The 24,067-nt window shown below is 47.9% G+C and overlaps 2 protein-coding genes across 9 annotated transcripts in view; both read left to right on the top strand.

Moving 5' to 3' along the window:
- LOC125148345 (anthrax toxin receptor-like) overlaps positions 1-17,355 on the top strand; it is a 56,881-nt gene extending 39,526 nt beyond the window's left edge. For 4 of the 8 annotated variants that reach the window (XR_007145504.1, XR_007145500.1, XR_007145498.1 and 1 more), the window contains 9 exons: positions 5,361-5,456; positions 6,690-6,759; positions 7,328-7,406; positions 9,006-9,221; positions 10,491-10,526; positions 11,658-11,741; positions 13,192-13,269; positions 15,041-15,405; positions 17,273-17,355. Coding sequence is in view for 1 of the 8 variants with exons in the window: in XM_047826359.1 (XP_047682315.1) it covers positions 5,361-5,456; positions 6,690-6,759; positions 7,328-7,406; positions 9,006-9,221; positions 10,491-10,526; positions 11,658-11,741; positions 13,192-13,269; positions 15,041-15,268 (887 nt within the window). In the remaining 7 variants the exon portion in view is untranslated. Of the gene's footprint in view, positions 1-5,360; positions 5,457-6,689; positions 6,760-7,327; positions 7,407-9,005; positions 9,222-10,490; positions 10,527-11,657; positions 11,742-13,191; positions 13,270-15,040; positions 15,425-17,272 lie in introns of those variants that run through there. The other 4 variants (XR_007145503.1, XR_007145499.1, XR_007145502.1 and 1 more) reach the window with 4 other exon arrangements.
- An 851-nt stretch (positions 17,356-18,206) lies between these two features.
- LOC125148347 (anthrax toxin receptor-like) overlaps positions 18,207-24,067 on the top strand; it is a 70,973-nt gene continuing 65,112 nt past the window's right edge. Inside the window, exon 1 of the mRNA XM_047826361.1 lies at positions 18,207-18,260. The gene's annotated coding sequence lies outside the window, so the exon portion shown is untranslated. The remainder of the gene's footprint in view (positions 18,261-24,067) is intronic.

The following is a 24,067-nucleotide window of genomic DNA, read 5'->3' as shown; positions in this document are numbered from 1 at the left end:
CTCTGATTATGTCCCCTGCACACACGCAGGTCATGGCATCTGAGCAGCATGTCAAACTGCAGGTGCAAACATCAGTCGTTGTCCATCCCCCATGGCGGCCTGGCCAGGGTTACAGGTGCCTGCCACACACCCGCTGACAGCTCAACTCAGCATTTCCTGCTCTGACCTTTAAGATTGTCGCCCTCTTGACGAAAGCTGCCACACGACATGACAGTCACTTGGAGGCAAAGCTCAAGGCAGGAACCTGGACCCCAAATGAAACAGAAAGAGGCATTTCATCAGGCTGTCATTTGAAATAAATCAGTGTGTCAGGGTGCCTTGGGAAGCAGACAGGGCATGAGCACGAGACTCCTGACCTCTTCAGTCTCTCAGGGTGCTCTCCAGGATGAGGCAGAGAGGCCTCTGCTGGCCTTCCTGCCTCTAGGCCTGTGCTCCAGGCCATCCTCTGCACAGGACCTCAGGGCACTGAGAAAGCCCCTTCCCTAACCCCAGCCTGGCCTGGAAGTCTGACGCCCCTAGCCCCACAGCAGGGCCAGTCAGGTCTTCCCTCAGCTCTCAGGCTGGGGTGTCACTAGGCTTCCTACAAGACCCTACTTCCCCCCACTTTACAGGGTCCAGCCCATCCATCCTTTGATGCCACACTCACAGGAGGTTCATCCTTGTCCCTTTCTTGGTTCACTGGCCCCTCTGGATTCCCACAGCCCTTGGTCTGTCCTTCTCAGTCACTTCTCACCTTGAATGTGCCATGACTTCTGCTTGGCTGTGTCACGGTTGATTCTTCTCATTCAGTTCTTTGATGTGTTACCAACCTTTTATGAAGGAAGCTTTCGAACCTACAGCAAAGTGGAAACAACTGTACAATGAACACCTCTGTCTATACTACCTGGATTTTGCAGTTACTGTTTAATATCTCACCATATTTCTTTATTGTTTATCCAGTGTGCTTTGTCTCTCTCCCTCTCTCTCTTACACACACGCACACACACACACACACACACACACACACACATTGCATCTTATTTTTTTATGTGTTTCAAGTCAATTACAGACATCAGGCTACCTCACTTCCAAAACCCATCAGTCTGCATATCTTTATTTACACAAATATTTCTTTTTTTATGTTTTATTTATTTTTGAGAGCAAGAGAAACAGAGCATGAGTGGGGTAGGGGCAGAGAGAGGGAGACACAGAATCTGAAGCAGGCTCCAGGCTCTGAGTTGTCAGCACAGAGCCCGACATGGGGCTCGAACTCACAGACTGCGAGATCATGACCCGAGCCAAAGTCAGATGCTTAACTGACTGAGCCATCCAGGTGGCCCTATTTATACTAATATTTCTTAAGAGCTCTCCTTAAATTGCAGCAAACTTCAGTGTATTTTTTGACAACTTCTGAAAAATGCACACTCCAGGAAGACAGAATTTACCATTTTCCCTGGAAAATCCCCTCAGATCACTTGCCAGACAATCCTTGTCCCCAACCCCTGAAGGCAATTCTTCTGTTTTTCCTCCATAGGCTGTTTAGTCCTTTGAAATCTCTTCTCAGTAGACTCATGTAATATGAACATTGTATTTAAACATTCTGTTTGGCCAGGTACTCTGGGCACAGTGGTTTTGAGAATCATCACTCCTGTATGTTTGCTGGATATACTTCGATATTTGTGTCTGGGAGGACAGCTGGAGGTGGCACCTTCTCATTCTTTTTCCTGTGTGTGGCTGGCCCAGAGCGAGTGTCTGCAGAGCCCAACAACCATGGCACATCAGTGGTGGCACATAGTAGGACACAGGGCAGAGGCGGGCTTTTCTCTGAGAGCTGGTGGAAAGGTCCTGCAGGGTGGCCAGGAGACTCACTGTGTGCAGAAGGCAAAGCAGACTGTGGGACAGTAGGACCCAAAGGCAAAAGCAGTGCAAAGACACCATTGCCACCAGCTTGGATAACTACTGTCCCTCTACAATGAGGTTCCCCTTTTTCTACTATTACTGCCTCCCAGAAATAGCTACCATATATAATTGATCATATAGATGCAAATAGCTATTTATATATGCTTTTCAAGGTATTTTTACATTAATGGGATCATGCAGTTCATAACATTTTCCAGCCATCTGCACATACTCCATTACACGGATGGAGGAAATTTCTTTCATTAGTCTCCCCTGGTCGATATTGTGGCTACAGCAAGCTGTGCACACCCTGAGGCTCACCTCTCTGTGGGCCTGGGTCAGGATTCCCGGGATCAATTCCAGAAGTAGAATTGCATCATTAAGAGGACACACAGCTTAAACGTTGGTCAGTAGAGTTGAATTTCTCCCAAAGAGCCGGTGCTGAGCAGCAGGTGGTGTCCCAGAGCCTGACCCTCCCAGGGCAGGTCACTTCCACCCAGTGCCCTTGTCAGTCTCATGGTTGGTTGGTTGTCCTTCCTCACTGCTTGGCTTCCTCCTGACCTTGTCAGCGGGCTGCCTGCCTTCCCATCTCCTCTCTCTGGAGCCCAGGAGGCCTGGTGTAGAACTCTTCCTCCAGAAAGAAAGCTCTTATAAAGAAGGATTGGTCTCCCTGCCAGGGACTGGATGGTCCCTGTGCCACCCGAGAGCGGGTGCACAGTGGGACTCTACCTTGGAAACACAGCTCCCTGAAAGCCAGTGTTCATCTGTCCTTGGCTTCAAAGCAAAATCCTTTAACTCCATGTCCCTTCTGCTCGAAAGTCTAACACCATCACCCTGTCTTCCACTTACCAAGACTTTCCATAGTGACGTTTTCTGAGAGCAGTAGTGCCTGGGGACACAGAGGGCACTGCTGTAGAGGAGAAGTAATGACTGAGCAGGGCCTGAAGAGCTGCAGGGCATACATGGTGGGAAGGAGGTCACAGACGTATGGACAGTGTGCAAGTTTCCCGAGTAGTGCAGACACTGCAAGGTTCCAGGCTGTCAAGCAGTCCTATCCTCAGTGGCTGCCCTACATCCTGAGCAATGGCATGATAGCTGCTCGGAACTAAGACAAGAACAGAGGGGGGCAGAAGTGGCCTGGATTAAGCTCTAGATGTCAGATCCTGGCCTTGTACCTGCCAGGGGTCTGGGAGAGGCCATCTGCCCTCTCTTAGCCTGTTTCCCTCTCTGTAAGCTTGGATAGGTATGCCTAACTCATGGGTGTTGGAGGTTAAGGAAAGTGTAGATTGGCCCATAGTATATGCTCAGTTAGTGAGGAGTGTCATTTTGGATGAACACCGGTGTTACATGGCTTGGGCCTGGCACAGATTTGCCCACTTAGGGTTCCTTCTGCCTGTGTGCTTGTGGAAGAAAGGCTCTACTTGCCTTTTGCCTCCTCTGTAGCCTGATCTGTCCACATGCAGCCAGCTGACTTTTCCCTTCTCTGCCTGTATCTAATTATAATGTGGGCTATCAATTTACAGTTCTGTCTTGCAAGGAAATGCTTCTTTGCAACAAAAAATCCTGGAATGTAAATTGCAGATGACACTTCCTTGAGACTGAGGGCCAGCAGCTCTGCTGAGGGTGCTCCTAGCTGGGCTGGTGAAAGGGTTTGCAGGAGACAAGGCCAACTGCTCCTTCCAGGCCAATCATAGAGCCCTGTGTCATGATGGGAAGGGTCCTTATGAAGTGTGAACAGTGAGAAGGCAACCTGACACAATTGTGGTATTGGTTACTGTATACCACAGTTTACACAGCTGCAATCCCAAAGTCATTAGCCTCCACTGCTGCACATGTCCAAGACTGGATCATTCCAGTCCCTGAAGCTTGGTTAGAGAGAACATATTCCTTAAGGACATCAATCCTGCCTAGATGGACAACATGCAGATTTTTTTAGCACAGGGCCATCAGCTGGCCCTACCTGCCCTCTGTCAAAACCTCAGTGCTCTCTTCTCACTTCTATAGGACTCATGAGCTTCCTTGGGCAGAGCCACTGCCAGCAGGAGCCTTTAGGTGCCAGGCAGGTTCCATGCACATTAGGATGGGCTCAGGCCAAAGGATGATTCACTGCAGTGTGATTGGTTCTGGAGTGGTGGTCTGCTGGCCATGGCAAACTGCTCCCTTGTGAACAAAACAGTGGCCCATGTTCAAGCCAATGGTTGACATGTAGAAATATGAACCCGCTGATGCCAGGTGCTCCCATTTTCCATAAAAGCTAGTAATATGGATTTTTAGGGACAATATGTAGACTTTCAATGTTGACTTCAATTTTGGGGAAATACTTGAAAGACATACCATATCAGCAGGACTTGCTCAGCTACAGGCAAGAATCTATTTTCTTTAAAGCAGAATTTGTAAATGTTGCCTCAATCAGTGGGAGCTGCAAGAAGACCTGAAGCAGGAGAAATCAGGATAGCCATATCCAAGGTTGCCCTGGAATTTTGAGAAATTGTTCCATTAGTTCATCGACCTAAGGCTAATCAAGCTTCAGGGACTGGAATGATCCAGTCTTGGACATGTGCAGCAGTGGAGGCTAATGACTTTGGGCTTGCAGCTGAAGACCTGCATGTTATCCTGGCCGAATCCTTTGGGATCCTGTCTACCATCTGTCCTCTCTGTCTCCTGGTGTTTACTTCAGGGTCTGGGAAGCACTAGGGAAGCCTCAGCACCCTGGTAAAGGTCTAGGGCCTAGACTTGCACCTCACATATCAGTGTTTCCACACTGAGAGAGTAAGTGCTTCCTGAATCCTGGGCGGGTCGTCTGTAGTCCATGAAGCCTCAGGCAAAGGCAGGGGAAGAGCAATCATGTGAGACTTCCAGAACCACAGCTAAGACAGAACTTATCTTTACCTGGGGGATTCTTCTGTACAGAGTCCTGGGCTCTTTGCCTGCCTCACCTGAGTCCCATCTCTGCTACTGGGCCTTCAGCCTGTGATAGGCAAACAGAAAGACTGGGAGGAGGAGGAAACTCCATGCATCAGGAAGTCATAAGGCACCCAGGCCTGGACAACCAGCTCCGGCATGGGACAGGGCTGTTTTCAGCCTTGTTATCCTAGCTCTTCTCTCATGTATATGGTAGACCCCATGGAGGGGACCTCCTACACCCTTCAGAGAGTATTTGGACATTTCGGGGTAAGAAACCCAGGGCTGGCATTGCCCCTATGCAGGAGATGAGGCTGAATGCCTTAATGGGCTCCAAAGATCAAGGGTGGAGGTGAGGGGACCCTGAGTGCTCAAGCCCCCTCAGCACTCATAGTGGACCCTCAGTGAAATCAGGTGAGGATCTGACCACACGGGTCACACATCTTGGTTTTGACGTAGTTGCTTCCTTATGAGGAGTCCTTGGAAATGCAGTTTTTGGGTGACCTGCTATTAGTAGCCAATCAGAGGAAAGACAGCCCTCATCCCTCCCTCACACAGATCTTTGGATATTGACTTTGCAGAAGAATATGATATGAGATTTTATGATACTGACTTACATCAACACACGATGGATGAAATTGTTTGCAGATATAAGTTGGATGTCGACAATATCCTCCGTAAGTAGCCACCTTGGTGCCTCTAAGTGACAAACTCCCTACAATAGGCTGCCTTCCCCTCAGCCAGCCAGGCCTTTAAAGCCCTTGCTGACCATTCACTGTTGGTCCTGTGAGGATAGATCAGCATGGACAAGTAGAAGGAGAGACCTGGCTGGGAAGCCTGGTGACCTATACCTCAAAGCTGGGAAGTCATCAACCACAAGAGCCTCTCCTAGCAGGGCTTTAACCCTTGCCAGGAATGGCTGTGGTGTGCTGGGTGTGCCCCAGAGCTGTATTCCCCCTCCCTTGGCTCAGCTCTCACTGGCCTTGAGAGACAAGGACCCGAATCCATTGAGTCTGCTGGCGAGAAACACAGGCAGCCCTGGGCCAGGTACACTGGGAGCTTCACAGGAGAATGTGTGCATCTGGGATTGAGACAGGATGCCAGCTTCCAGGCCCAGGCCCAGGAATCCTGGCACAGGCACACATTACTTGTCTGACCTTGACCAAATGAGGGTTCTATTCTCAGCTTCTTTTTCCTCTACTGCAAGATGAAGTCAATATGACAGTCGAGCTAAACCACATCCCCTATGTAAGCCTATAATGTAAGGAAATACTCAGGCATCAGGTATTCCTCCATGATGGGTGAGTGGCCAGTAGAAGCACATGTTGGGTACGTAGATGTGCCCTCATGCTGAGATGGGTGTGATCCTGCCCAGAGAGCAGGGTGGTACAGTAGGACTATCTCCCACTGAGCCCCCCCAGTGCATTCATTGGACCTGATGAGATTGTGTGCCGTGATGTCTTACTGCAGGGCCATCTGGTAAACCCAGAGCTACCTCCAGACATCACAACATTACACAGTAAATGTTTCAGTCCCTTAAGAGAAATGGTGTCTCTTAGGGACAGGACAGGCCCCACATTCCTAAGCAGCTGTCCCTTCCCCTCTATTCGCTGTGCCTTCTGTTGTTTATTGTGGTCTCAAGAAGTGTCCCTCTCCACATTTATTTTCTTCTTTGTTATTTCATTGTCTCCCTCCCATTCCTCAAATGTAGGGCCCTTGAGAGCAGGGACTCAACCTTTTCCATTCCAACCAGGCATTGCACAGGGCCTGGTGCATGGCAGGGGCTCAGAGGAAGGCAGCAAAGAGAAGCTGGCATCTTCCAGTGTTAGTCTGCTTGCCAGGGGCCAGCTGAGGGGAGATGGATGGATGGGCATGCTCATTGACATTATTCTCTTGTGGTTTTCTCCTAGATAAAAAACCTCTACTTAAGGATGATGAATCTTTAGCTTGCCCAGGACATGTATTTAAGGAGCCTGGACAGTAAGTACCTCAGGTCAGAAACCAGTGGGAAGTTTTTGTCACCATGTGCTATGCAGAATGTGGGATGCTACTTCTGCTGTGACACTACATGTCTGTTTCAGAGGGCTCAGGGCATCCTTCATAACTACTTTTATTGGTCCTCCCCTGAGATGCTCAGGGTTCTGCTGTGGCCCAGTCTCTGCTGAGGAGGGCAGAATATGAGACCTGATGTTCCCAAGGGTGGTGCCTTTGCTACATGCAGCCTATCAGGGCTAAGCCAAAACTTTGTAAATAGAGAAGGGTCAGGATGGTGACACCAAGCCGACCTCCTTGGAAACTTAGCCTATGGCCACGATGGCATCTGACCCATGCAGGGTTCCTCATGCCTCGTCAGCCTTCACTGTAGAGGTTGACCTTGTAGGGCTTGGGATGAGCCCCCTCTTATCCATGCTGTGTGCTCAATGATGGACCAAAAGCCTGCTTATCAGAGTCTTTACAATGAGGACAGCTGTAGGCTGTGGTTTGAGCCAAGTGCAAGAGCAAAACGTCTGCAGGGTAGTACACACGACATGACCTTTCTGTGCTTTAGGGTGGTCATCGTTCAATACAGCCTGAACAATGGCGTCACCTTCATTGAGGAGAGCATGAAAGTAACCAGCCTGAATTGTGTGAGTGCCACGGTGGGGCGGCATCCTCCATCCTGGGACTGTCAAGAGCACTGGCATTGGAGGAGAAGATAGTTGGCGGTGGGTGGGGGGGGGGCACGGAAAGAGGACACATGCTGGAGGGCCTGAGAAAGTAGCTTATGCAGACAGGCAGCTGGGACGACTTCTCACAGCCAGCTTGGGGCCCTCAGCCCTTTATTGGCAAACCATCCGCACATCGGGCTTGTGAGGTGCCCTGGGAGCGCTTCCACAAGAGCACCTGCCATGTAGCTTCCTGTCCAGCAGGTGCTGCAGAACCTCTGCTGTCTCTCTCTGGGAACCAGGTGTCCCTGAAGGCAAAGGAAAGGGAACGGTTAGGCTCTAAGCAGAGTCCAGAAATGGTGCTGGGGCTCTGCCACCCCGCCTCGCCCCTTGCCACGTCTGCTGGCCCAAGAATAGTGGTGGGGAGCTCAGGGCTCCATCCTGCATTCCAGCTGGGCAAGTGGGAGAGGCTTGGAGGCAAGTGTTAGGAGCCCGAGTCCAGGACCTCTGGGGCAGCGGGGTGCTCCAAACCCGGGCCCCAGACACAGGGGATCTGGAGGGCGGGACCCACTGTGGCCCTGTGCAATCAGGGTGTTTCAGCAGCTGCTGACACAGCTGAACCCACACACGCCCATCACTGCCCGCAAGCCCAAGCCCACTTGAGGAACACCCCTGTCATTTTGCAGAGGGCATCAGCCTCCCCTCTGCCTCTGCTGCTTTCTCTTGCTCCTCAGCCATCTGTCTCCGCTAACTCTCTGACCTCTGCTGGACTTTGCTCTCCGGCACTTGGTGGGAAACTGCCAGGGCTGTGGGGAGGTCCTGGGACTCAGCTCAGGGACGGGTCGTGGGAAAGAGGGTGCTGCTCCCAGGTGCCCACTTCTCGGAGCTCCACATCACCCGGGCACCTGGGGCGGGGCAGCATGACATGGGCGACAGGCACAGGAAGAGGGCTGCCTGGGAGGAGCAATGCCCGTGCCTGATTGCCACCAGCCTGGTGTCCAGTCCCAGCTGGGAGGGTTCCAGCAGCATGGACAGTCCTCTGATTGTGTGTTTGCTTGTGCCAGGACAGGCACTCATCAACCAGTAGATCACACTCAGCCATTTGACCCTCAGGAACCTAACTGACAGGCCGCCCTCAGCAGGCACATTTAGGAAAGAACTCAGGAGGAGCCTGAGTTCATGGGCCCCCACCCTGCTTCCCCCTCCTGGGCACAGACTCTGTCCCCTGTAGCTCCCCTGCCTCAGGGAAAGCCGCGCATTTGGTTTAGGGCAGGACTGCACCGCGTGCAGCTGAGGCGTGCAGTGAGGGCTGGCATGTCACACATGGGGATTCTGGTCCTTGTGAGGGCTCTGGGCCAGAGCCTCGGAACGAAGCCAGTGGTGGGCTCTGTGGCCCAGGGCTCCACAGCGGCTCTTTGAGTTCAGTCTTGTCCTCCAGGCCTTCAGTGCTCCCTGGAGGTGGGGAAATCTGAGTTGAGTGGGAACACGCGATGTGCAGGTGTAGTGTAAGGTGCTGGGGGGAGGCACCCAGTGAGGGCCATCCAGACCCACCCAGGACTCTGACTTTGGTGCTTTTTGCAGGGCAATACATCGGAGCCCACAGATGCCCCAAAGGAGGAGACTTCAGTCCCCACAGTTGTCACACAGAAGACAACAGTGCCCACAGTTGTCACACAGGAGGCACCAGCACCCATGGCTGTCACAGAAAAGCCTACCCTTGACTACCTATTCCCATTGTTCGTCCCAACCCTGATCATTATCGTGGTGGTGATCTGCTGTCTCTGTTGCTGCAGGAAGGTGAGTGACCCCTGTGAGTGATCCACACGGCCCTATGACACAAACTGTCCCCAGGCCACAAGGTAACCAAGCCCCACTCACCCCATGATCTTGCCAGTGGGTAGGTTCCCATCAGCTCCCAGTTCATCACATGAGCAAACGCAGGCACAGACTGTGTCTACCATTCCTGGGCAGAGACTCAGCTTGCATCTCAGGGACCCCCTGCTTCATCTTGTTTCCAGAAGTGGCCTATGAGTTGCCCTGTCCTCTGGGGAGAAGTCACCCCAGTACCTAGTGACAAGGGAGGCATCACCGCAGCCAGGCTTCTGGAGAACTCAGGGAGACCAAGCACCAGAAGAGCCCTCTGATGCTGAGAGAGGAAAGCGGGTCCCATAGAAGGCACTGGGGCCCACAAAAGAGAATCTGCTGGAAGGGATGATTCCTAGCCTCTGGGGCAACTGAGCCTTGGAAACCCGTACAGATTTCTGCACACAACCAGTGCATCCCTCCTTCCTTCCTCAGTCATTACTAAGGGCCAGGACATGATGGGCCCCATACTTGGCACACAGGGACGGGAAAGGAGCTGCCACCATCTTGCACACAGGAGCTCACAGTCTGGTGTCTGCTCTGGTATTGGTACCTGGGGGTGGCGGGTAAAATGTCAGCCTCATAGGCTGTGGCATCAGGGCCCTAGCAAAGGAGAGACACTGGCCCCCGGGGAGGGAGAAGGGCAGACGTACTGGCTCTGCTGGGTTTGCAAGGACCCGGGACAGAGCTGGGTGAAGGAAGAGGAAACCACAGAGGTGGGAAAGGACAGAGCAAAGCAGCAAGACAGAAGCAGGCCGGATTGCTGTGGAGGGGGAGCTGTGAGGACAGAAAGCGGGAGTGGGGGCTGTCAGCACAGAGTGGGGACTAGGGAAGGCTGCGGGCTGTGGGAGGTGAGGGGAGAGGAGGAAGGGAATTGGATGTGTTCTCTTGTCTTCATGTCATGGAAGGGCTCCTAATGAAAACTACTGCGTGGACACCTCTGCCAGGGACCAGGCACCCTAGTCTGGCTGTCTCCCTGTCCACCGCCAGGGAGGTCCGATATCCCTTTGATAACCCAGGAGCCTGAGCCTCGGGATGCTGGAGCCGGTTGGCCACATCCCATAGATAGTGGGCTCGCAGACTGACACCCAAAGCCCACGTTCTGTCCCACTGCTGCTGAGTAGGGTCCCCTTCTGTCTGCATGGCTGAGCCAGTGCCCTTCATGCTCCTCCAGCCTATGTTCATGTCTCTTTAACATTCTAGCCCTGCAAGGAGCTACCAGTGCAGAAGATAGTAATGGTAAGTCCTGATTTTTGTCCTCATGTCAGCGTGCCCAGTGCCCACACAGACCTTCACAAAAGGGAACCACACAGACCTTCACAAAACCTGCCTGTGGGACATTTCTACCCCCTGCCCCACTGCCTGCCACCTACCTGGGCAGAGAGAGCTGGCTGAAAAAAGAGGGTGATGGAGCGGCAGGGAGGGGCCTCAGGAGGCCTTAGGACTCAAAACACCTTTCCCAAGTGTGCGCCACAGCCTGATCCAGGGCCTTTGCCACCAAATTAGTAACTTGAGATAACCTGTTTCAGCAAGTGCTGTGATCCTCATTGAAATATTAGTGGCTTTTAAATTTTTTATCAATTTCCAAAGGACTATTTATAGTACACAGGTGAACTTTCAGAAAAGGAGCCGTCGATTTCAGAACTTGGTCCCTGCCCAGGCTCTGATGTATGTTGGGCTGCATTTTGTTGATCTCCATCCCTGTCACCCGCCAGGGCAAGAGGTTTGGCCACAATTATATTTTAGTGACTACAGGCTGGGGGGGTGGGGGGAGAGTGTGTTACTTGGCATTGAGCTGTGTGAGGCAGGCCCGGCCCAGATGAGCACAAGGAGCCAGGGCCGGTGAGCTGTCTGTGGATCCTCAGGGTAGAAGCCTAAAAGAGATCCAGAGGAAGTAGTTATAGCAGGACACTATGTCAGAGGAAGGGGACCGGGCCTGGGTTTGGGTAGGAAAAAGACCCCACTGGCCAGCGCTGTACTGACTGATGGCACTGTTTCCTGAGGAGGCTGGATCTGCCAGGGGCAAATGAATGCAGCCCGGGCCCCTGCAAATGCTCCCACCCTGACAGCCCTCCTGTCCACTGCACAGCCCTAAGACCAGGATTTTCCACCAAAGGCAGACCCCAGGACCAAAGGGACAGGAGAGACTTTGTCAGCCTTTGGGGAAAAGGTCATATTTACAAATAAATTATATTTCCTGGTTTTTACCATGTGGGACACTGCCATAGTGTAGGATGCTACTGATGTGTCCTTAAAATCTCCCAATGCACCATTGCTGAGTGGCCACTAAGAGGTGCGGGAGCAACAGATGTTATATGTCTGCACCAGAAGCTCCCAGACAAAACGGCAGAATGTGCTTTCTCTTCCTAGAAGCCAGAGACATGTATACAGACACGTACCCCGGTGATTGTCCCTTCTTGTATGTACCAGGAAGACACTATAAGACGGATAGAGGTGAGAAGGGCCTTTAGGTGGGGCTAAGGGACAAGGGAGGGCAGCCAGTCCATGGCCCCACATGAACCGTCGCTTGGGTGGAGATGAGCTTTGTGGGCATGACATCAATCGCTGGGCACCAGAGAAAATGCCGAGGCCATCCCAATCCTGGGCCCCAGGAGAGGTCAAAGAGTGTGAGGGCTCCTGCCATCACCAACACCACTTGGAGCCCGGCACCAGGCTTGGAAGGGGCCCAGGTCTGCAGATGTTGGTGGCTGGCCACAGCCCACCAGTCCCAGGCTGTCTGAGGTTGTCAGCAGCTCCAACAATGGCTTCCATTTTCTTGGCCACCAGGCAGAGGAGTAAAACACAAGCTCAATCACAAACAGTCTCCCACAGGTCAGAAAAAGAATCATTTAAAGAAAATTCTGAGCAAAGTTTGTTCCATGAGTCAGCTCAGCAGAGTGAGGGACTAAGCTAACTATGTTGTCCTTGGACGCACTGACATGGGGACAAGGGGCTCAAGGAGGAGGAGGCTGTGAGGAAACATCCTCACAGAAAGTGCTAGGGCCGCACCCTGGGAGGGAGCTCCCAGCCCTGCAGGGGGGCATGAAGACAGGGTGGGGAGGCACCAGGCAGCCCTGGCTGAGAAAGGAAGAACCCCATATTCTTCCTTTATGGGCTGTGCCCTCCTCCTGGTCCTGCATCTGTGGTGATGCACCCGTTGGAACCGCTGTACCAGGGCCCAGGCACATTAGTCCTAGTCCCGCTGTCTCCCTGTTTACCCTGCAAGGAGCCCCAGATGGCAACATGACAGCCTGCAGACATTCAGCCTGGGGGCTCAAAGAAGCCAAACTGCCTCCAGACAGGGCAAAGGTCATGGCCTGGGGCTTATTCCTGCTCACAAGGCACAGCCCCACCTGCCCCCTCAGTAGGGCCCAGAGAGGCCTGAACTGCAGGTCCTGAAGTCAGGAGGCCACCTGCCCCTGGGTCCAGGGCCTCTCACTGGTGTCCTCCCCTCCTCTCTCCGGAGAAGCCCCGGGATCAGCCCTCGTCCCCACCTGCTCCTGATGTGCCCCAGTGCAGGCCCTTGTCCTCTTCTCCCAGCTCCTGCCCAGCTCCCTGATGCCCACATCACGTTCCCCTGCAAGACCTCTCCTTGCGACCCCGCGTGTCCCCCACCTTGGACCCTTCCTCTCAAAGTAGCCCCTGCCTTCCCCTCCTACACCAGAAATACAGACTCATTTCGGGTTCCAAAACAATCTGTGACCTACAGTGACACTGCCTGCCCTGAAAGCCAGCCCCTGCCACAAGGCCACCAAGCCCCTGCCCCAGGCGGAGACCACCTGGCGGCCTCGGTGTGTTCCTGGGGACAGAGCCCTCTGGAGCCATCTCAGGCAGAGGGGCCGCTACCCCTCTGGAGGTGACAGCCAGGCCCTGGAGCTTCCTCACAGCCACATCTGCTTTTCAGGGCAAACTGGACACCTTGTGTGACTTTGTGCAAAGCTGCAACCAGATCCCATTGATGTGGTGTCAGCCCAGGAACGTGGTAAGCAGGGGCACAGGGATGTTCCCTGGGTAGGCGCCCTTTTCTCTTTGCCCTTGACAGCTGAGCTTAGGGACTATGGGACAGAGAGCCCTGTCCATGCATCTTCCGGGAGGATGCCCCAGAGGAGGAGACGCGGTGCTCATGAGCCTCCCGTGTGGATTCTGGATGGGGCGCCTGCATTTCCTTGCTGGTCCCCATCAGAAGGACAAGAAACTTTCTTGGGGAGAGTGTTACCCAGTGCCTCCAAGCTTAAGTGAAAGAGGCTGGAGAAGGAGGCAGGCCAGCAAGTTCTCCTGACCCCCAGCCATCATCCCTCCCCACCGAGCTCCCCAACCTGTGTCTGCTGGATCCACACCCTCATCCTCTGAGACTCTCCTTGGCAGCTCCCTCATGTGCCAGGAATGCTGGAGGGCATGGTGACACCCCCATGTTGTTGACCAACATTGCGTGCTTTTGCCAGCTAGTAGAGTCCCTCCACATGCCACTGCCTGGGACAATGGGGAGAAGCCTGCATGTTACAGGTGTTCCCCTTGGAATTTAATAGTTGTGATGGCTAATTGTTACAGAGTTCCTCCTATGCCAGCTGCCAGTCTAAGAACTTTCCATAATTTCACGTTCAATCCTGTCAGTAACTGTACGTGCAGGTACTAATATGCCACCTTTTCCAAGGGGGAACTAAGGCACAGAGAAATCAAGCAACTTGCCCCAGGTCACAGAACCTGGGAGTGGCAGAGCTGGAGTTGAACCCCAGGGCCTGCCACCACCCTTCTCACTGCCTGCCCCCCATCAGGTCAGCACTCATGAAACCATAATGGTTTCCCCAAAAACAATGCAGGGCTCAGAATTAGGGCCCATGAAGAGCATGCTCCTGGCTTGCCTGGGAATCATGTGCCTAAGTTTCCCCATGATCAGAACCTCAGACTGGGCCAGGTGCCTGGAGGACGTGGTGTCCCCAGTATCTATAGTGAGGGCTGCATTAGTCATTTGCTTGGTTCAGGCAAGCATGACTCTCCCTGGTGGCCAGGTGAGCATTAGGATTCCTGGGCATGCCTGGGAGTGGGGACCCTGCCGAGGAGACACACTGGATGTGTGCTGACACACATCCAGGCTTGCCTGGGAATCATTCCCTGGGCTTCCCCATGATCACACCCTTTTCAAAGACTGGGCCCAGTGCCTAGAGAATGTTGTGGTCCCCAGTATCTGTAGTGAGGACTTCCCTGGTCACATTCAATGAATACTCACTGTCTGGCTGGGCAGATGGACATTCAGAATGCTGAGCAGTATCATTTTCTTCCCACACCAAGAGACCGATGGGTTCTGCTGCCATCTTCCCATCACCCATGGAAAGGTACCCCTACACTCCCTGGCTTTGGGGGACCTGGATCCTGGCCTGAGGGCTGAGATGAAGGCTTATCCCTTCATCACATACTCCCACAGAAAGCCTGGGAAACACTGGAGCTGCAAGGCCTGTTCCTTGCTTCCCAGGCCCCCAGTCCAACAGGGAACATCAAGTCCAATAACAGAGGGAAAGGGTGTTCTGAGTCAGAAAACCTGGGGTGGCTGGGGGACACAGGGAAGACTTCCAGCAGCTGAACAGAGTCTTAAAATAGCAGCCCAGCCTGGAAACCAGCACCCAGGAGAAGAAGGGCATCAAGAAAGGCCTACTGTGTTGGTCCAAAGGGTTTAAATCCCTTGAGCCAAAGACACCAAAGCCTTCTGGTCCTAATTCCAGTGGCTTCCCAGTGACCTTCTCTCTCTTCTTTTCCTATAGGGGAAGTATATCATCTTCAACTTCGTGAATCCCTTCTGCGGGCAGTTGCCCTATAGCCCAAACGTTTGCCTTCCACCCAGCCAGGAGTGCTTTCCTCTCAACAGCTGCTGCTCACAATGCCAACACCCCTCCTTCATATGCTCCCAGCCACCCTCCAGGATGCTGTCACTGCTCCCTCCTCCTGCCCATGCACTCTCCAGAACTACTTTGTCACTCCCACCCCCATAACCCAGCCTCTAAAGTCCCCAAGACCCAAGACTGTTAAGAGCTCTTTGTGTACCGAATTGGATATATATATATATTGAGTCTTGGTTTACGATCAAAGGAGTTGGAATTGTGGCTGATCAACAAGAATTTGTTGCCTGGTAAGCATTGTTTCGCTGTATGTGACGTATCTATACTGCTCCTGCCAGGACAAAGCACCCTGTTGTTCTGTGGATGCAGACGTTGATGCGCCCGAGTCCCCACAGCCCACTCTTTATCTGTCATGTGGAGATTTAGCCAAAGTCTGTTCTTTGAGGAAAACCCATAGTGTCTTTGAAATGTGAATATGCCCTGTGTCAACCAGTCATTGGCTATTATTTAATATTTGGGGCAAGTTACTTAATCTCTCTGTGTTTCAATTACCTCATTGAAAAGATGGAGATAATGGTGACTTCTCTACAGGATGGCCTTTAGGGTGATGGTGTGCACTGCAGTGTGCCTAGCACAGGGCCAGATCCCTACTAAAGACTCAGATGTACAGTAGCTAATGTCTTTGTTTTTTGTTTTAGGAGTGGACAGAAAGATGAGCTCAGAGATATCAAGAAATATCTGGTGAGGTCAGGACAGTCAGAATGGAGACCATGCCTGAGCCTTTCAGCTCTGGCCACCAGGGCATGGGGTTGGTATACCCCCAGGTTCACCACCCACATAACCTCCAAAACACCAGTGGGAAAAGCCATGGTATTTACTGCCTCCTTCAAAAATGTTAATTCCTTTTCCATACCCTTAATATTTCTCATGATACAAAGGAGAACCGTGGTGCCCACTTTCCTGAGCTTTCAAATCTGCTTCCCTCCTGACAGAGGCAGACTTCCCAGTTGTTCAAACCCTTTCTCATTAAGTCTGTGTTGACCTGATCAAAGTTTTTCTTCTACACTAACATGTTTGAAAACCATCCATGGACAAGGCCCCATTTTTAAAATTCCAGAACATGGGAGTGACATTATAGCATTTCCCTGGACCATGGTGTCTGAAAAGGGCAGGAGAAATTACTACATTCTGACCTCACCACCCCTCTCCCAGGCTGTCATTGCACTACAGTGAAAGGGTTCCCTTCGGCCTATGGTTTCTCCGGGGTTGGGGGGGGGGGGAGTAGAGAGAGAGACTAAGGTGAACATCTAGCCTTTCCCACCTTTATGGGACACTCCCAGAAAACCTACTCTGGTCTCCCTAACCAGAATCACAGGTGTAAGCTGTAGGGATTGAGTGTGGAATTTGATTTGGATGGAATAGATAGGAAGGTCTCATAGCCACCAGTGTTCAGAAATTGGCAGATTGTGTTCCCCCTCTTGGTGATCCCTGAATACAGATACTAGCAAGTAGTTCTCAAAGAGAACCAAGCCAATGGTCCCATCTAGTCAAGGAAACTTTGGTCAGTTCTGCCTGATTCAGGCCACCAGCCAACAAGCCATACAGCCCTTACAGCCTGTTGTAGCCCTTCACCCAGGCAGGGAAGCAAATTTCTACCCCCATCTACGAGTGAATATGGCCTCCAGTTCACACTCAGGAAGCCTAACCAGAATACCTGAAAGCTGCATAGCTCATCTTATTTCACTGCTTACAGTGGCATCCAAGCAAAGAATGCATCCAGCAACTCTTCCCAACTGCAGAACCAAAGTGGTGGCCCTATCTGGCCAGAGAACTTTGTGGGCAGTTCTGCCTGATTTTTGTCTATAACCAATGAACCATCTTGGAGTCTGTTCTGCTGCCCTGCCTAGAGAGGGAAATGGTTCATGGCCCCACATGCTACTGAGTAGAGCACTAGGCAGTCTGACCAGAGAACTTGGGCAACTACAGAGCCCATTCTACAACCACACTGGTGCATGGAATCAAGAAAACAGTGCTATCTGACTGTTCCCAGCCAGTATCACTCCACTGACCTCAGGGCTTGGACAGTGGCCTCACCCAAATAGAAAGCCTGATAGCAAGCCCCACTTACTCAAATACACTGTCTACTGACCCTTCCAGAACCTCAAGCTGAGCTGACTTGTGAAGAACTGTGTCTGCCGGAGCAAACTTGTAAAGTCAGGACTAAGAGACTGTTTAGTCAAATGTGTACATACCAACACAATGAATCTGAAAATCACAATCAGGTAAACATGACACAGTGAGTACAAACTAATAAAGTTCCAGTAACTGACTTTAAAGAAATGGAGATATATGAACTTTATGGCAGAGAATTCAGAATAATCATTTTAAAGAACTTTAGTAAACTACATGAACACACAGGCACAAAACTAAACAAATTTAGGAAAAACAATACATGAACAAAATGAGAAGATCAGCAAGGAAATTGAAACATTGTGAAAAGAAAGCCTTACCGAGATGGAGTCAGAAGGCCAACATGGAATCTACCCCAAAAACCAAGAGCACACTTTACACACTGAATGTTAGACAATTTGACAATAAATTATACTAAAAAATTTAAAAAAAAAAAATTTTAATTGAAAAGGCCAACAGGGGGAGCTCTCAGGCCCTACCTCTCCTCCTCAATTTCAGACTCCACAGGAAGAGAAAGTCCACAACTACTTTATTATGCTGACAGGAGGAAGAAAGGTTTTCCTCCTTCCCCAGCAACAGCCCTGCCAATGAGAGACTGTCTCAACTCAGCCAATGGAAACTCACTATACTTCAGATTCCCAGTTTACTCCAGTGACTTTTTTTTTTATAACAGCCCTCCAAACTTCCCTTTTCCTCTATTTAAAGAGCAGTCCTCTCCTTTGTTCTCAGGATTTGCCTGTGGTTTTGCAGTAGCTTGCCTGTTCCAAATTGCAGTTCTCTGCTATTCCTGGTAAAATAACTGACAGTTTTATTTCTAAGGTTAACAATAATTGGTGATCAGAAGTGGGATCTAGAGAAGACCCCCAACAATTCCAAGGCTGGTGAGCAAACAGATGGTGGTACCCCCCAGAGCTAATTGGACTCACTGCTTTCTTGCCAACCCTGGAGTTTGAGGGTAAGTTTTCTCCTGGATTTTGTGCTCCACTCTTTGTGTATGAGTTCTCTTGGTTTTATTCAGAATCTGTTTTCAGGCCTTGTCCTTTCTGTGAGTATAGCCTTTGGCCTGACACGTTTTTGGAAATGGACTATTGCTATTGAACTGTACTGGCCTTTGGTCTGATTTCTTTGGGAACTAGCCCATTCCTATTGAAACTGCACCATTTAGAAATTGTTCTTTTTGCTCTAGATTAACAACAACAACAACAACAACAACAACAACAACAATAACAACAACAACAAACCCTCCAAGAATGGGATCCCAGTCATCAAAATGCTTTGAGACTTTCCCCACCACCACTGGGACTTTAGATTTAAGATCTGTGGTGCCTCCTCATGCACATTTATAACTAAGTGGACCAACTTAACCAAAAGTAATTTAGAACTGCATCGACCACTGTGGGGAATTTTCAGTCTCCCACACTTGTTTTTTTCAAAATTAAATTAGAAAGTCATGGCTTCAGCTAACAAAAACAAATGAAAACAAACAAGCAAATTGAATGGGATGTCTGTTTTAACTGGTATCTTGAAACTTCCAAACATTTTCAGGATTCTAAGTTTGCCTCTGTCTTTTTGGGGGGTGTTTTAACTCATTTACTCCTAATCAAAAATTCATTTGGATACATAATATATACAAAATTCAAAAGTTACAGAGGGTATGCAATGAAAAAGAAGTCTCCCGCCACTACGCCTGCCCAGTTCCCTTCCTGGAAGGCAGCCTCAGGTACAAACCCCTCTGTTTCTTTCCAAAGTTAATCAATGTATACATAAGTATATATGTGCATAGTATTTTATTTTGTCTTTTATTTTTTAATTTTTACTTTTATTTATTTATTTAATTTCAAGTTAGTTGACATACAGTGTAGTATTGGTTTTAGGAGTAGAATCCAGTGATTCATCTCTTACATATGACACCCAGTGCTCATTCTAACAAGTACCCTCCTTAATACCCATCACCATTTAGCTCATCCCCCCACTCACCTCCCTTCCAGCAACCCTCAACTTTTTCTCTTTAAGAGTCTCTTGTGGTTTGTCTCCCTCTGTTTTCTCCCTCCCTCCCTCTTTCCTATTTTTCCTTAATTTCTCTTTTGTTCATCTGTTGTGTTTCTTAAATTCCACATGTGAGTGAAATCATAAAATATTTGTCTTCCTCTGATGGACTTATTTTTCTCAGCATAATACACTCTATTTCCACCCACATTGTTCCAAATGGCAAGATTTCATTCGTTTTCATCACTAAGTAATATTTCAGTGTGTGTGTGTGTGTATGTATGTGTATATATATATATATATGTATATATATATATATACATATATACATATATACAAGTATATGTATATATGTATATGTATATGTATATGGCATATCTTCTTTACTCATTCATCAGTAAATGGACATTTGGGGTCTTTCCATAATTTGGCTATTGTTGATAGTTCTGCTATAAACATTAGGGTGCAAGTACCATATCAATTCAGCATTTTTGTATCCTTTGGATAAATACCTAGTAGTGAAATTGCTGGGCTCTAAGGTACTTCTATTTTTAATTTTTTGAGGAAACTCCATACTGTTTTGCAGAGTGGCTGCACCAGTTTGCATTCCCATCGGCAGTGCAAGAGGGTTCCCCTTTCACCACATCCTTGCCAACATCTGTTGTTAACTGAGTTGTTAATTTTAGCCATTCTGACAGGTGTGAGATATGTCATTGTGGTCTTGATTTGTATTTCCCTGATTATGAGTGGTGTTGAGCATCTTCTCACGTGTCTATTAGCCATCTGGATATCTTCTTTGGAAAAGTGTCTGTTCATGTCTTCTGCCCATTTCTTCATTGGATTATTTGGGGGGGTGTTGAATTTGATAAGTTCTTTATAGATTTTGGGTACTACCCTTTATCTGATAGGTCATTTGCAAATATCTTCTCCCATTCCATTAGTTGCCTTTTAGTATTGTTGATTGTTTCCTTCACTATGCAGAGAATTTTTATCTTGGTGAGGTCCCAATAGTTCATTTTTGCTTTTTATTTCCCTTGCCTCCAGAGACATGTCTAGTAAGACGTTGCCTCATCCAAGTTCAAGAGATTGCTGCCTGTTTTCTCCTCCAGGATTTTGATGGTTTTCTGTCTCACATTTAGGTATTTCATCAATTTTGAATTTGTTTTTGTGTATGATGTAAGAAAGTGGTCCAGTTTCATTCTTCTGCATGTCACTGCCCAGTAGTTCTCCAAGCACCATTTACTGAAGAGACTGTATGTTTTCAATTGGATAACTCTTTCCTATTTTGTCAAAGGTTAGTTGGCAATACATTTGTGGATGAATTTCTGGGTTCTCCATTCTGTTCCTTTGATCTATGTATCTGTTTTTGTGCCAATACCATACCTTTTTGATGATTACAGCTTTGTAAGACAGCTTCGAGTCTGGAATTGTGATACCTCCAGCATTGGTTTTCTTTTCAACTCTACTTTGGCTAGTCAGAGTCTTTTCTAGTTCCATACAAATTTTAGGATTGTTTGTTTTAGCTCTGTGAAGAATACTGGTGTTATTTTTATAGGGATTGCATTGACTGTGTAAATTGCTTTGGGTAGTATTGACATTGTAGTAATATTTGTTCTTCCAGTCAATGAGCATAGAATGTTTTTCCACTTCTTTGTGTCTTCTTCAATTTCATTCATAAGCTTTCTATAGTTTTCAGCATACAGCTCTTTTGCCTCTTTAGGTTTATTCCTAGGTATCTTATGGTTTTTGGTGCAATTATAAATCAGACTGATTCCTTGATACCTCTTTCTGCTGCTTCCTTATTGGTGTATAGAAATGCAACTGATTTCTGTACATTAATTTTATATCCTGTAGCTGCTGAATTCATGTATCAGCAGTTTTTTGGTGGAGTCCTTCGAGTTTTCCATGTCATTTGCAAAGAGTGAAAGTTTGACTTTTTCCTTGCCAATTTGTATTATATTTCTTTTTGTTTGACTGCTGAGGCTAGGACATCCAGTTCTATGTTGAACAACAGTGGTGAGAGTGGACATCCCTGCCATATTCCTGACCTTAGGGGGAAAACTCAATTTTTCCTCACTGAGGATGATTTTAGCTGTGGGCCTTTCATATATGGCTTTTGTGATGTTGAGGTATATTCCTTCTATCCATATTTTCTTGAAGGTTTTTATCAAGAAAGGATGCTGTATTTTGCCAAATGCTTTTCCTCCATCATATTGACGGGATCATATGGTTCTTATCCTTTCTTTCATTAATGTGGTGTATAACATTGATTGATTTGCAAATATTGAACCATCCCTGAGACCAGGAATAAATCCCACTTGATCATGGTGAATAATTCTTCTACTGTTCTGTTGCATTCAATTTGCTAGTATCTTGCTGAGAATTTTTTTCATCCTTGTTCATCAGGGATATTGGCCTGTAATTCTCCTTTCTGGTGGGACCTTTGTCCAGTTTTTGAATCAAGTTAATGCTGGCTTCATACAATGAGTGTGGAAACTTTCCTTCCATTTCTATTTTTTGGAACAGTTTGATGAGAATAGATATTAACTCTTCTTTAAATATCTGGCAGAATTCCCCTGGGAAGCCATCTGGCCTAAGACTCTTATTTGTTGGGAGATTTTTGATAACTGATTAATTTCTTTGCTGGTTATGAGCCTGTTCAAATTTTCTGTTTCTTCCTGTTCGAGTTTTGGTAGTGTGTGAGTTTCTAATAATTTGTCCAGTTATTAGTTTCTAATAATTTTTCCAGTTTTTTCCAGATTGTCCAGTTAGTTTGCATATAATTTTTCATCATATTCTCTTATAATTGTTTGCGTTTCTGTGGTGTTGGTTGTGATCTATCCTCTTTCATTCATGATTTTATCTATTTGCATCCTCTCATTTTTTTCTTTTTGAGAAGTCTGGCTAGGACATTATCAATTTTGTTTATTCTTTCAAAAAACCAACTTTTAGTTTCATTGATTTTTTCTACCGGGTTGTTTTTTTGTTTGTTTGTTTTTATAGTTTATTTATGCTCTCATCTTTAATATTTCCTTTCTTCTGCTGGCTTTGGCCTTTATTTGCTGCTCCTTTTCCAGCTCCTTTAGTTGCAAGGGGAGGTTGTGTATATAGGACCTTCCTTGCTTCTTGAGATAGGTCTGAATTGCAATGTAGTTTCCTGTTAGGACTTCCATTGCTGCATTCCAGAGTGTTTGGACTGTCTTGTTTTATTTTCATTTGCTTCCATGTTTTTTTTTTTATTTCTTCTTTAATTTCCTGGTGAATCCATTCATTCTTTAGTAGCATATTCATTAACTTCCGTGTCTGTGAGGGCTTTCCAAATTTTTTCTTGTGGTTGATTTCAAGTTTCATAGTATTGTGATCTGAAAATATGCATGGTATGATCTCAATCCTTGTGTACCTGTTGAGGGATGATTTGTGACCCAGTATGTGATTTATTCTGGGGCATGTTCCATGTGCATTGCACTCAAGAAGAATGTGTATTTTGCTGCTTTAGGATGAAATGTTCTGAATATATCAGTTAAGTCCATCTGTCCAGTGTGTCATTCAAAGCCTTTGTTTCCTTGTTGATTTTATGCTTAGATGATATGTTCATTGCTGTAAGTAAGGTAGTAAAGTCTCCTACTATTGTGGTATTATTATTAATTTTCTTTATGTTTATGATTAATTGGTATATATATTTGAGTGCTTTCAAAATGGGGGCATAAATATTTACAATTATTAGATCTTGATGGATACACCCCTTAAAAATGATATAATGCCCTTCTTCGTCTCTTATTATAGTCTTTGTTTTAAAAAAAAGTTTCTCCCAGGGGCGCCTGGGTGGCTCAGTTGGTTGAGCATTTGACTTCAGCTCAGGTCATGATCTCACAGTTCATGGGTTCAGGCCCCACATCAGGCCCTGGGCTGACAGCTTGGAGCCTGGAGCCTGCTTCATATCCTGTGTCTCCCTCTCTCTCTGCCCCTCCCCTGCTCGTGCTCTTTCTCTGTCTCTCAAAAATAAATAAATATTTAAAAAAATTTTAAGTAAAATAAAATATAGTTTGTCTGGGGTGCCTGGGTGGCTTAGTTAAGTGTCTGACTTCAGCTCAGGTCATCATCTTACAGTTGATGGATTCAAGCCCCAAATTGGGCTCTATGATGACAGCTCAGAGCCTACAGCTCTCTCTGCCCATCCCCCACTTGTACTCTTTCTCTCTCTTTCAAAAAAATAATCAACATTAAAAAATGTTTAAAAAATATGTCTGATATAAGTATGGCTACTCCAGATTTCTTTTGATGTCCATTAGTAGGATAGATGATGGTTCCCCATCCCCTCACTTTCAATCTGCAGGTTTCTTTAGGTCTAAAATGAGTCTCTTATAGGCAGCATATAGATGGATCTTATTTTTTTATCCTTTCTGATACCCTATATTTTTATTGGAGCATTTAGTCCATTTGCATTCAGATCGATTATTGAAAGATATGAATTTAGTGTCATTGTGTTACCTGTAGAGTTGGTGTTTCTGGTGATGTTCTCTGATACTTTGTAATGTTTGTTGCTTTGCTCTTCTTTTTTTTTTCTTCCACTTAGAGACCCCCTTAAAAGTTCTTGCAGGGTTTGTTTAGTTGTCATGAACTCCTGGAGTTTTTGTTTGGGAACCTCTTTATCTTTCATTCTATTCTGAATGACAGCTTTGTTGAATAAAGGATTCTAGGATGCATATTTTTCCTAGTCAGCACATTGAATGTTTCCTGCACTTCCTTTCTGGCCTGCCAAATTTCTGTGGACAGGTT

Source organism: Prionailurus viverrinus, chromosome D2 (assembly GCF_022837055.1).
Source record: "Prionailurus viverrinus isolate Anna chromosome D2, UM_Priviv_1.0, whole genome shotgun sequence".
NCBI lineage: Eukaryota > Metazoa > Chordata > Mammalia > Carnivora > Felidae > Prionailurus > Prionailurus viverrinus.
Note: the sequence above shows the minus strand (reverse complement) of the source record. Positions and strands in the feature narration are given on the sequence as shown.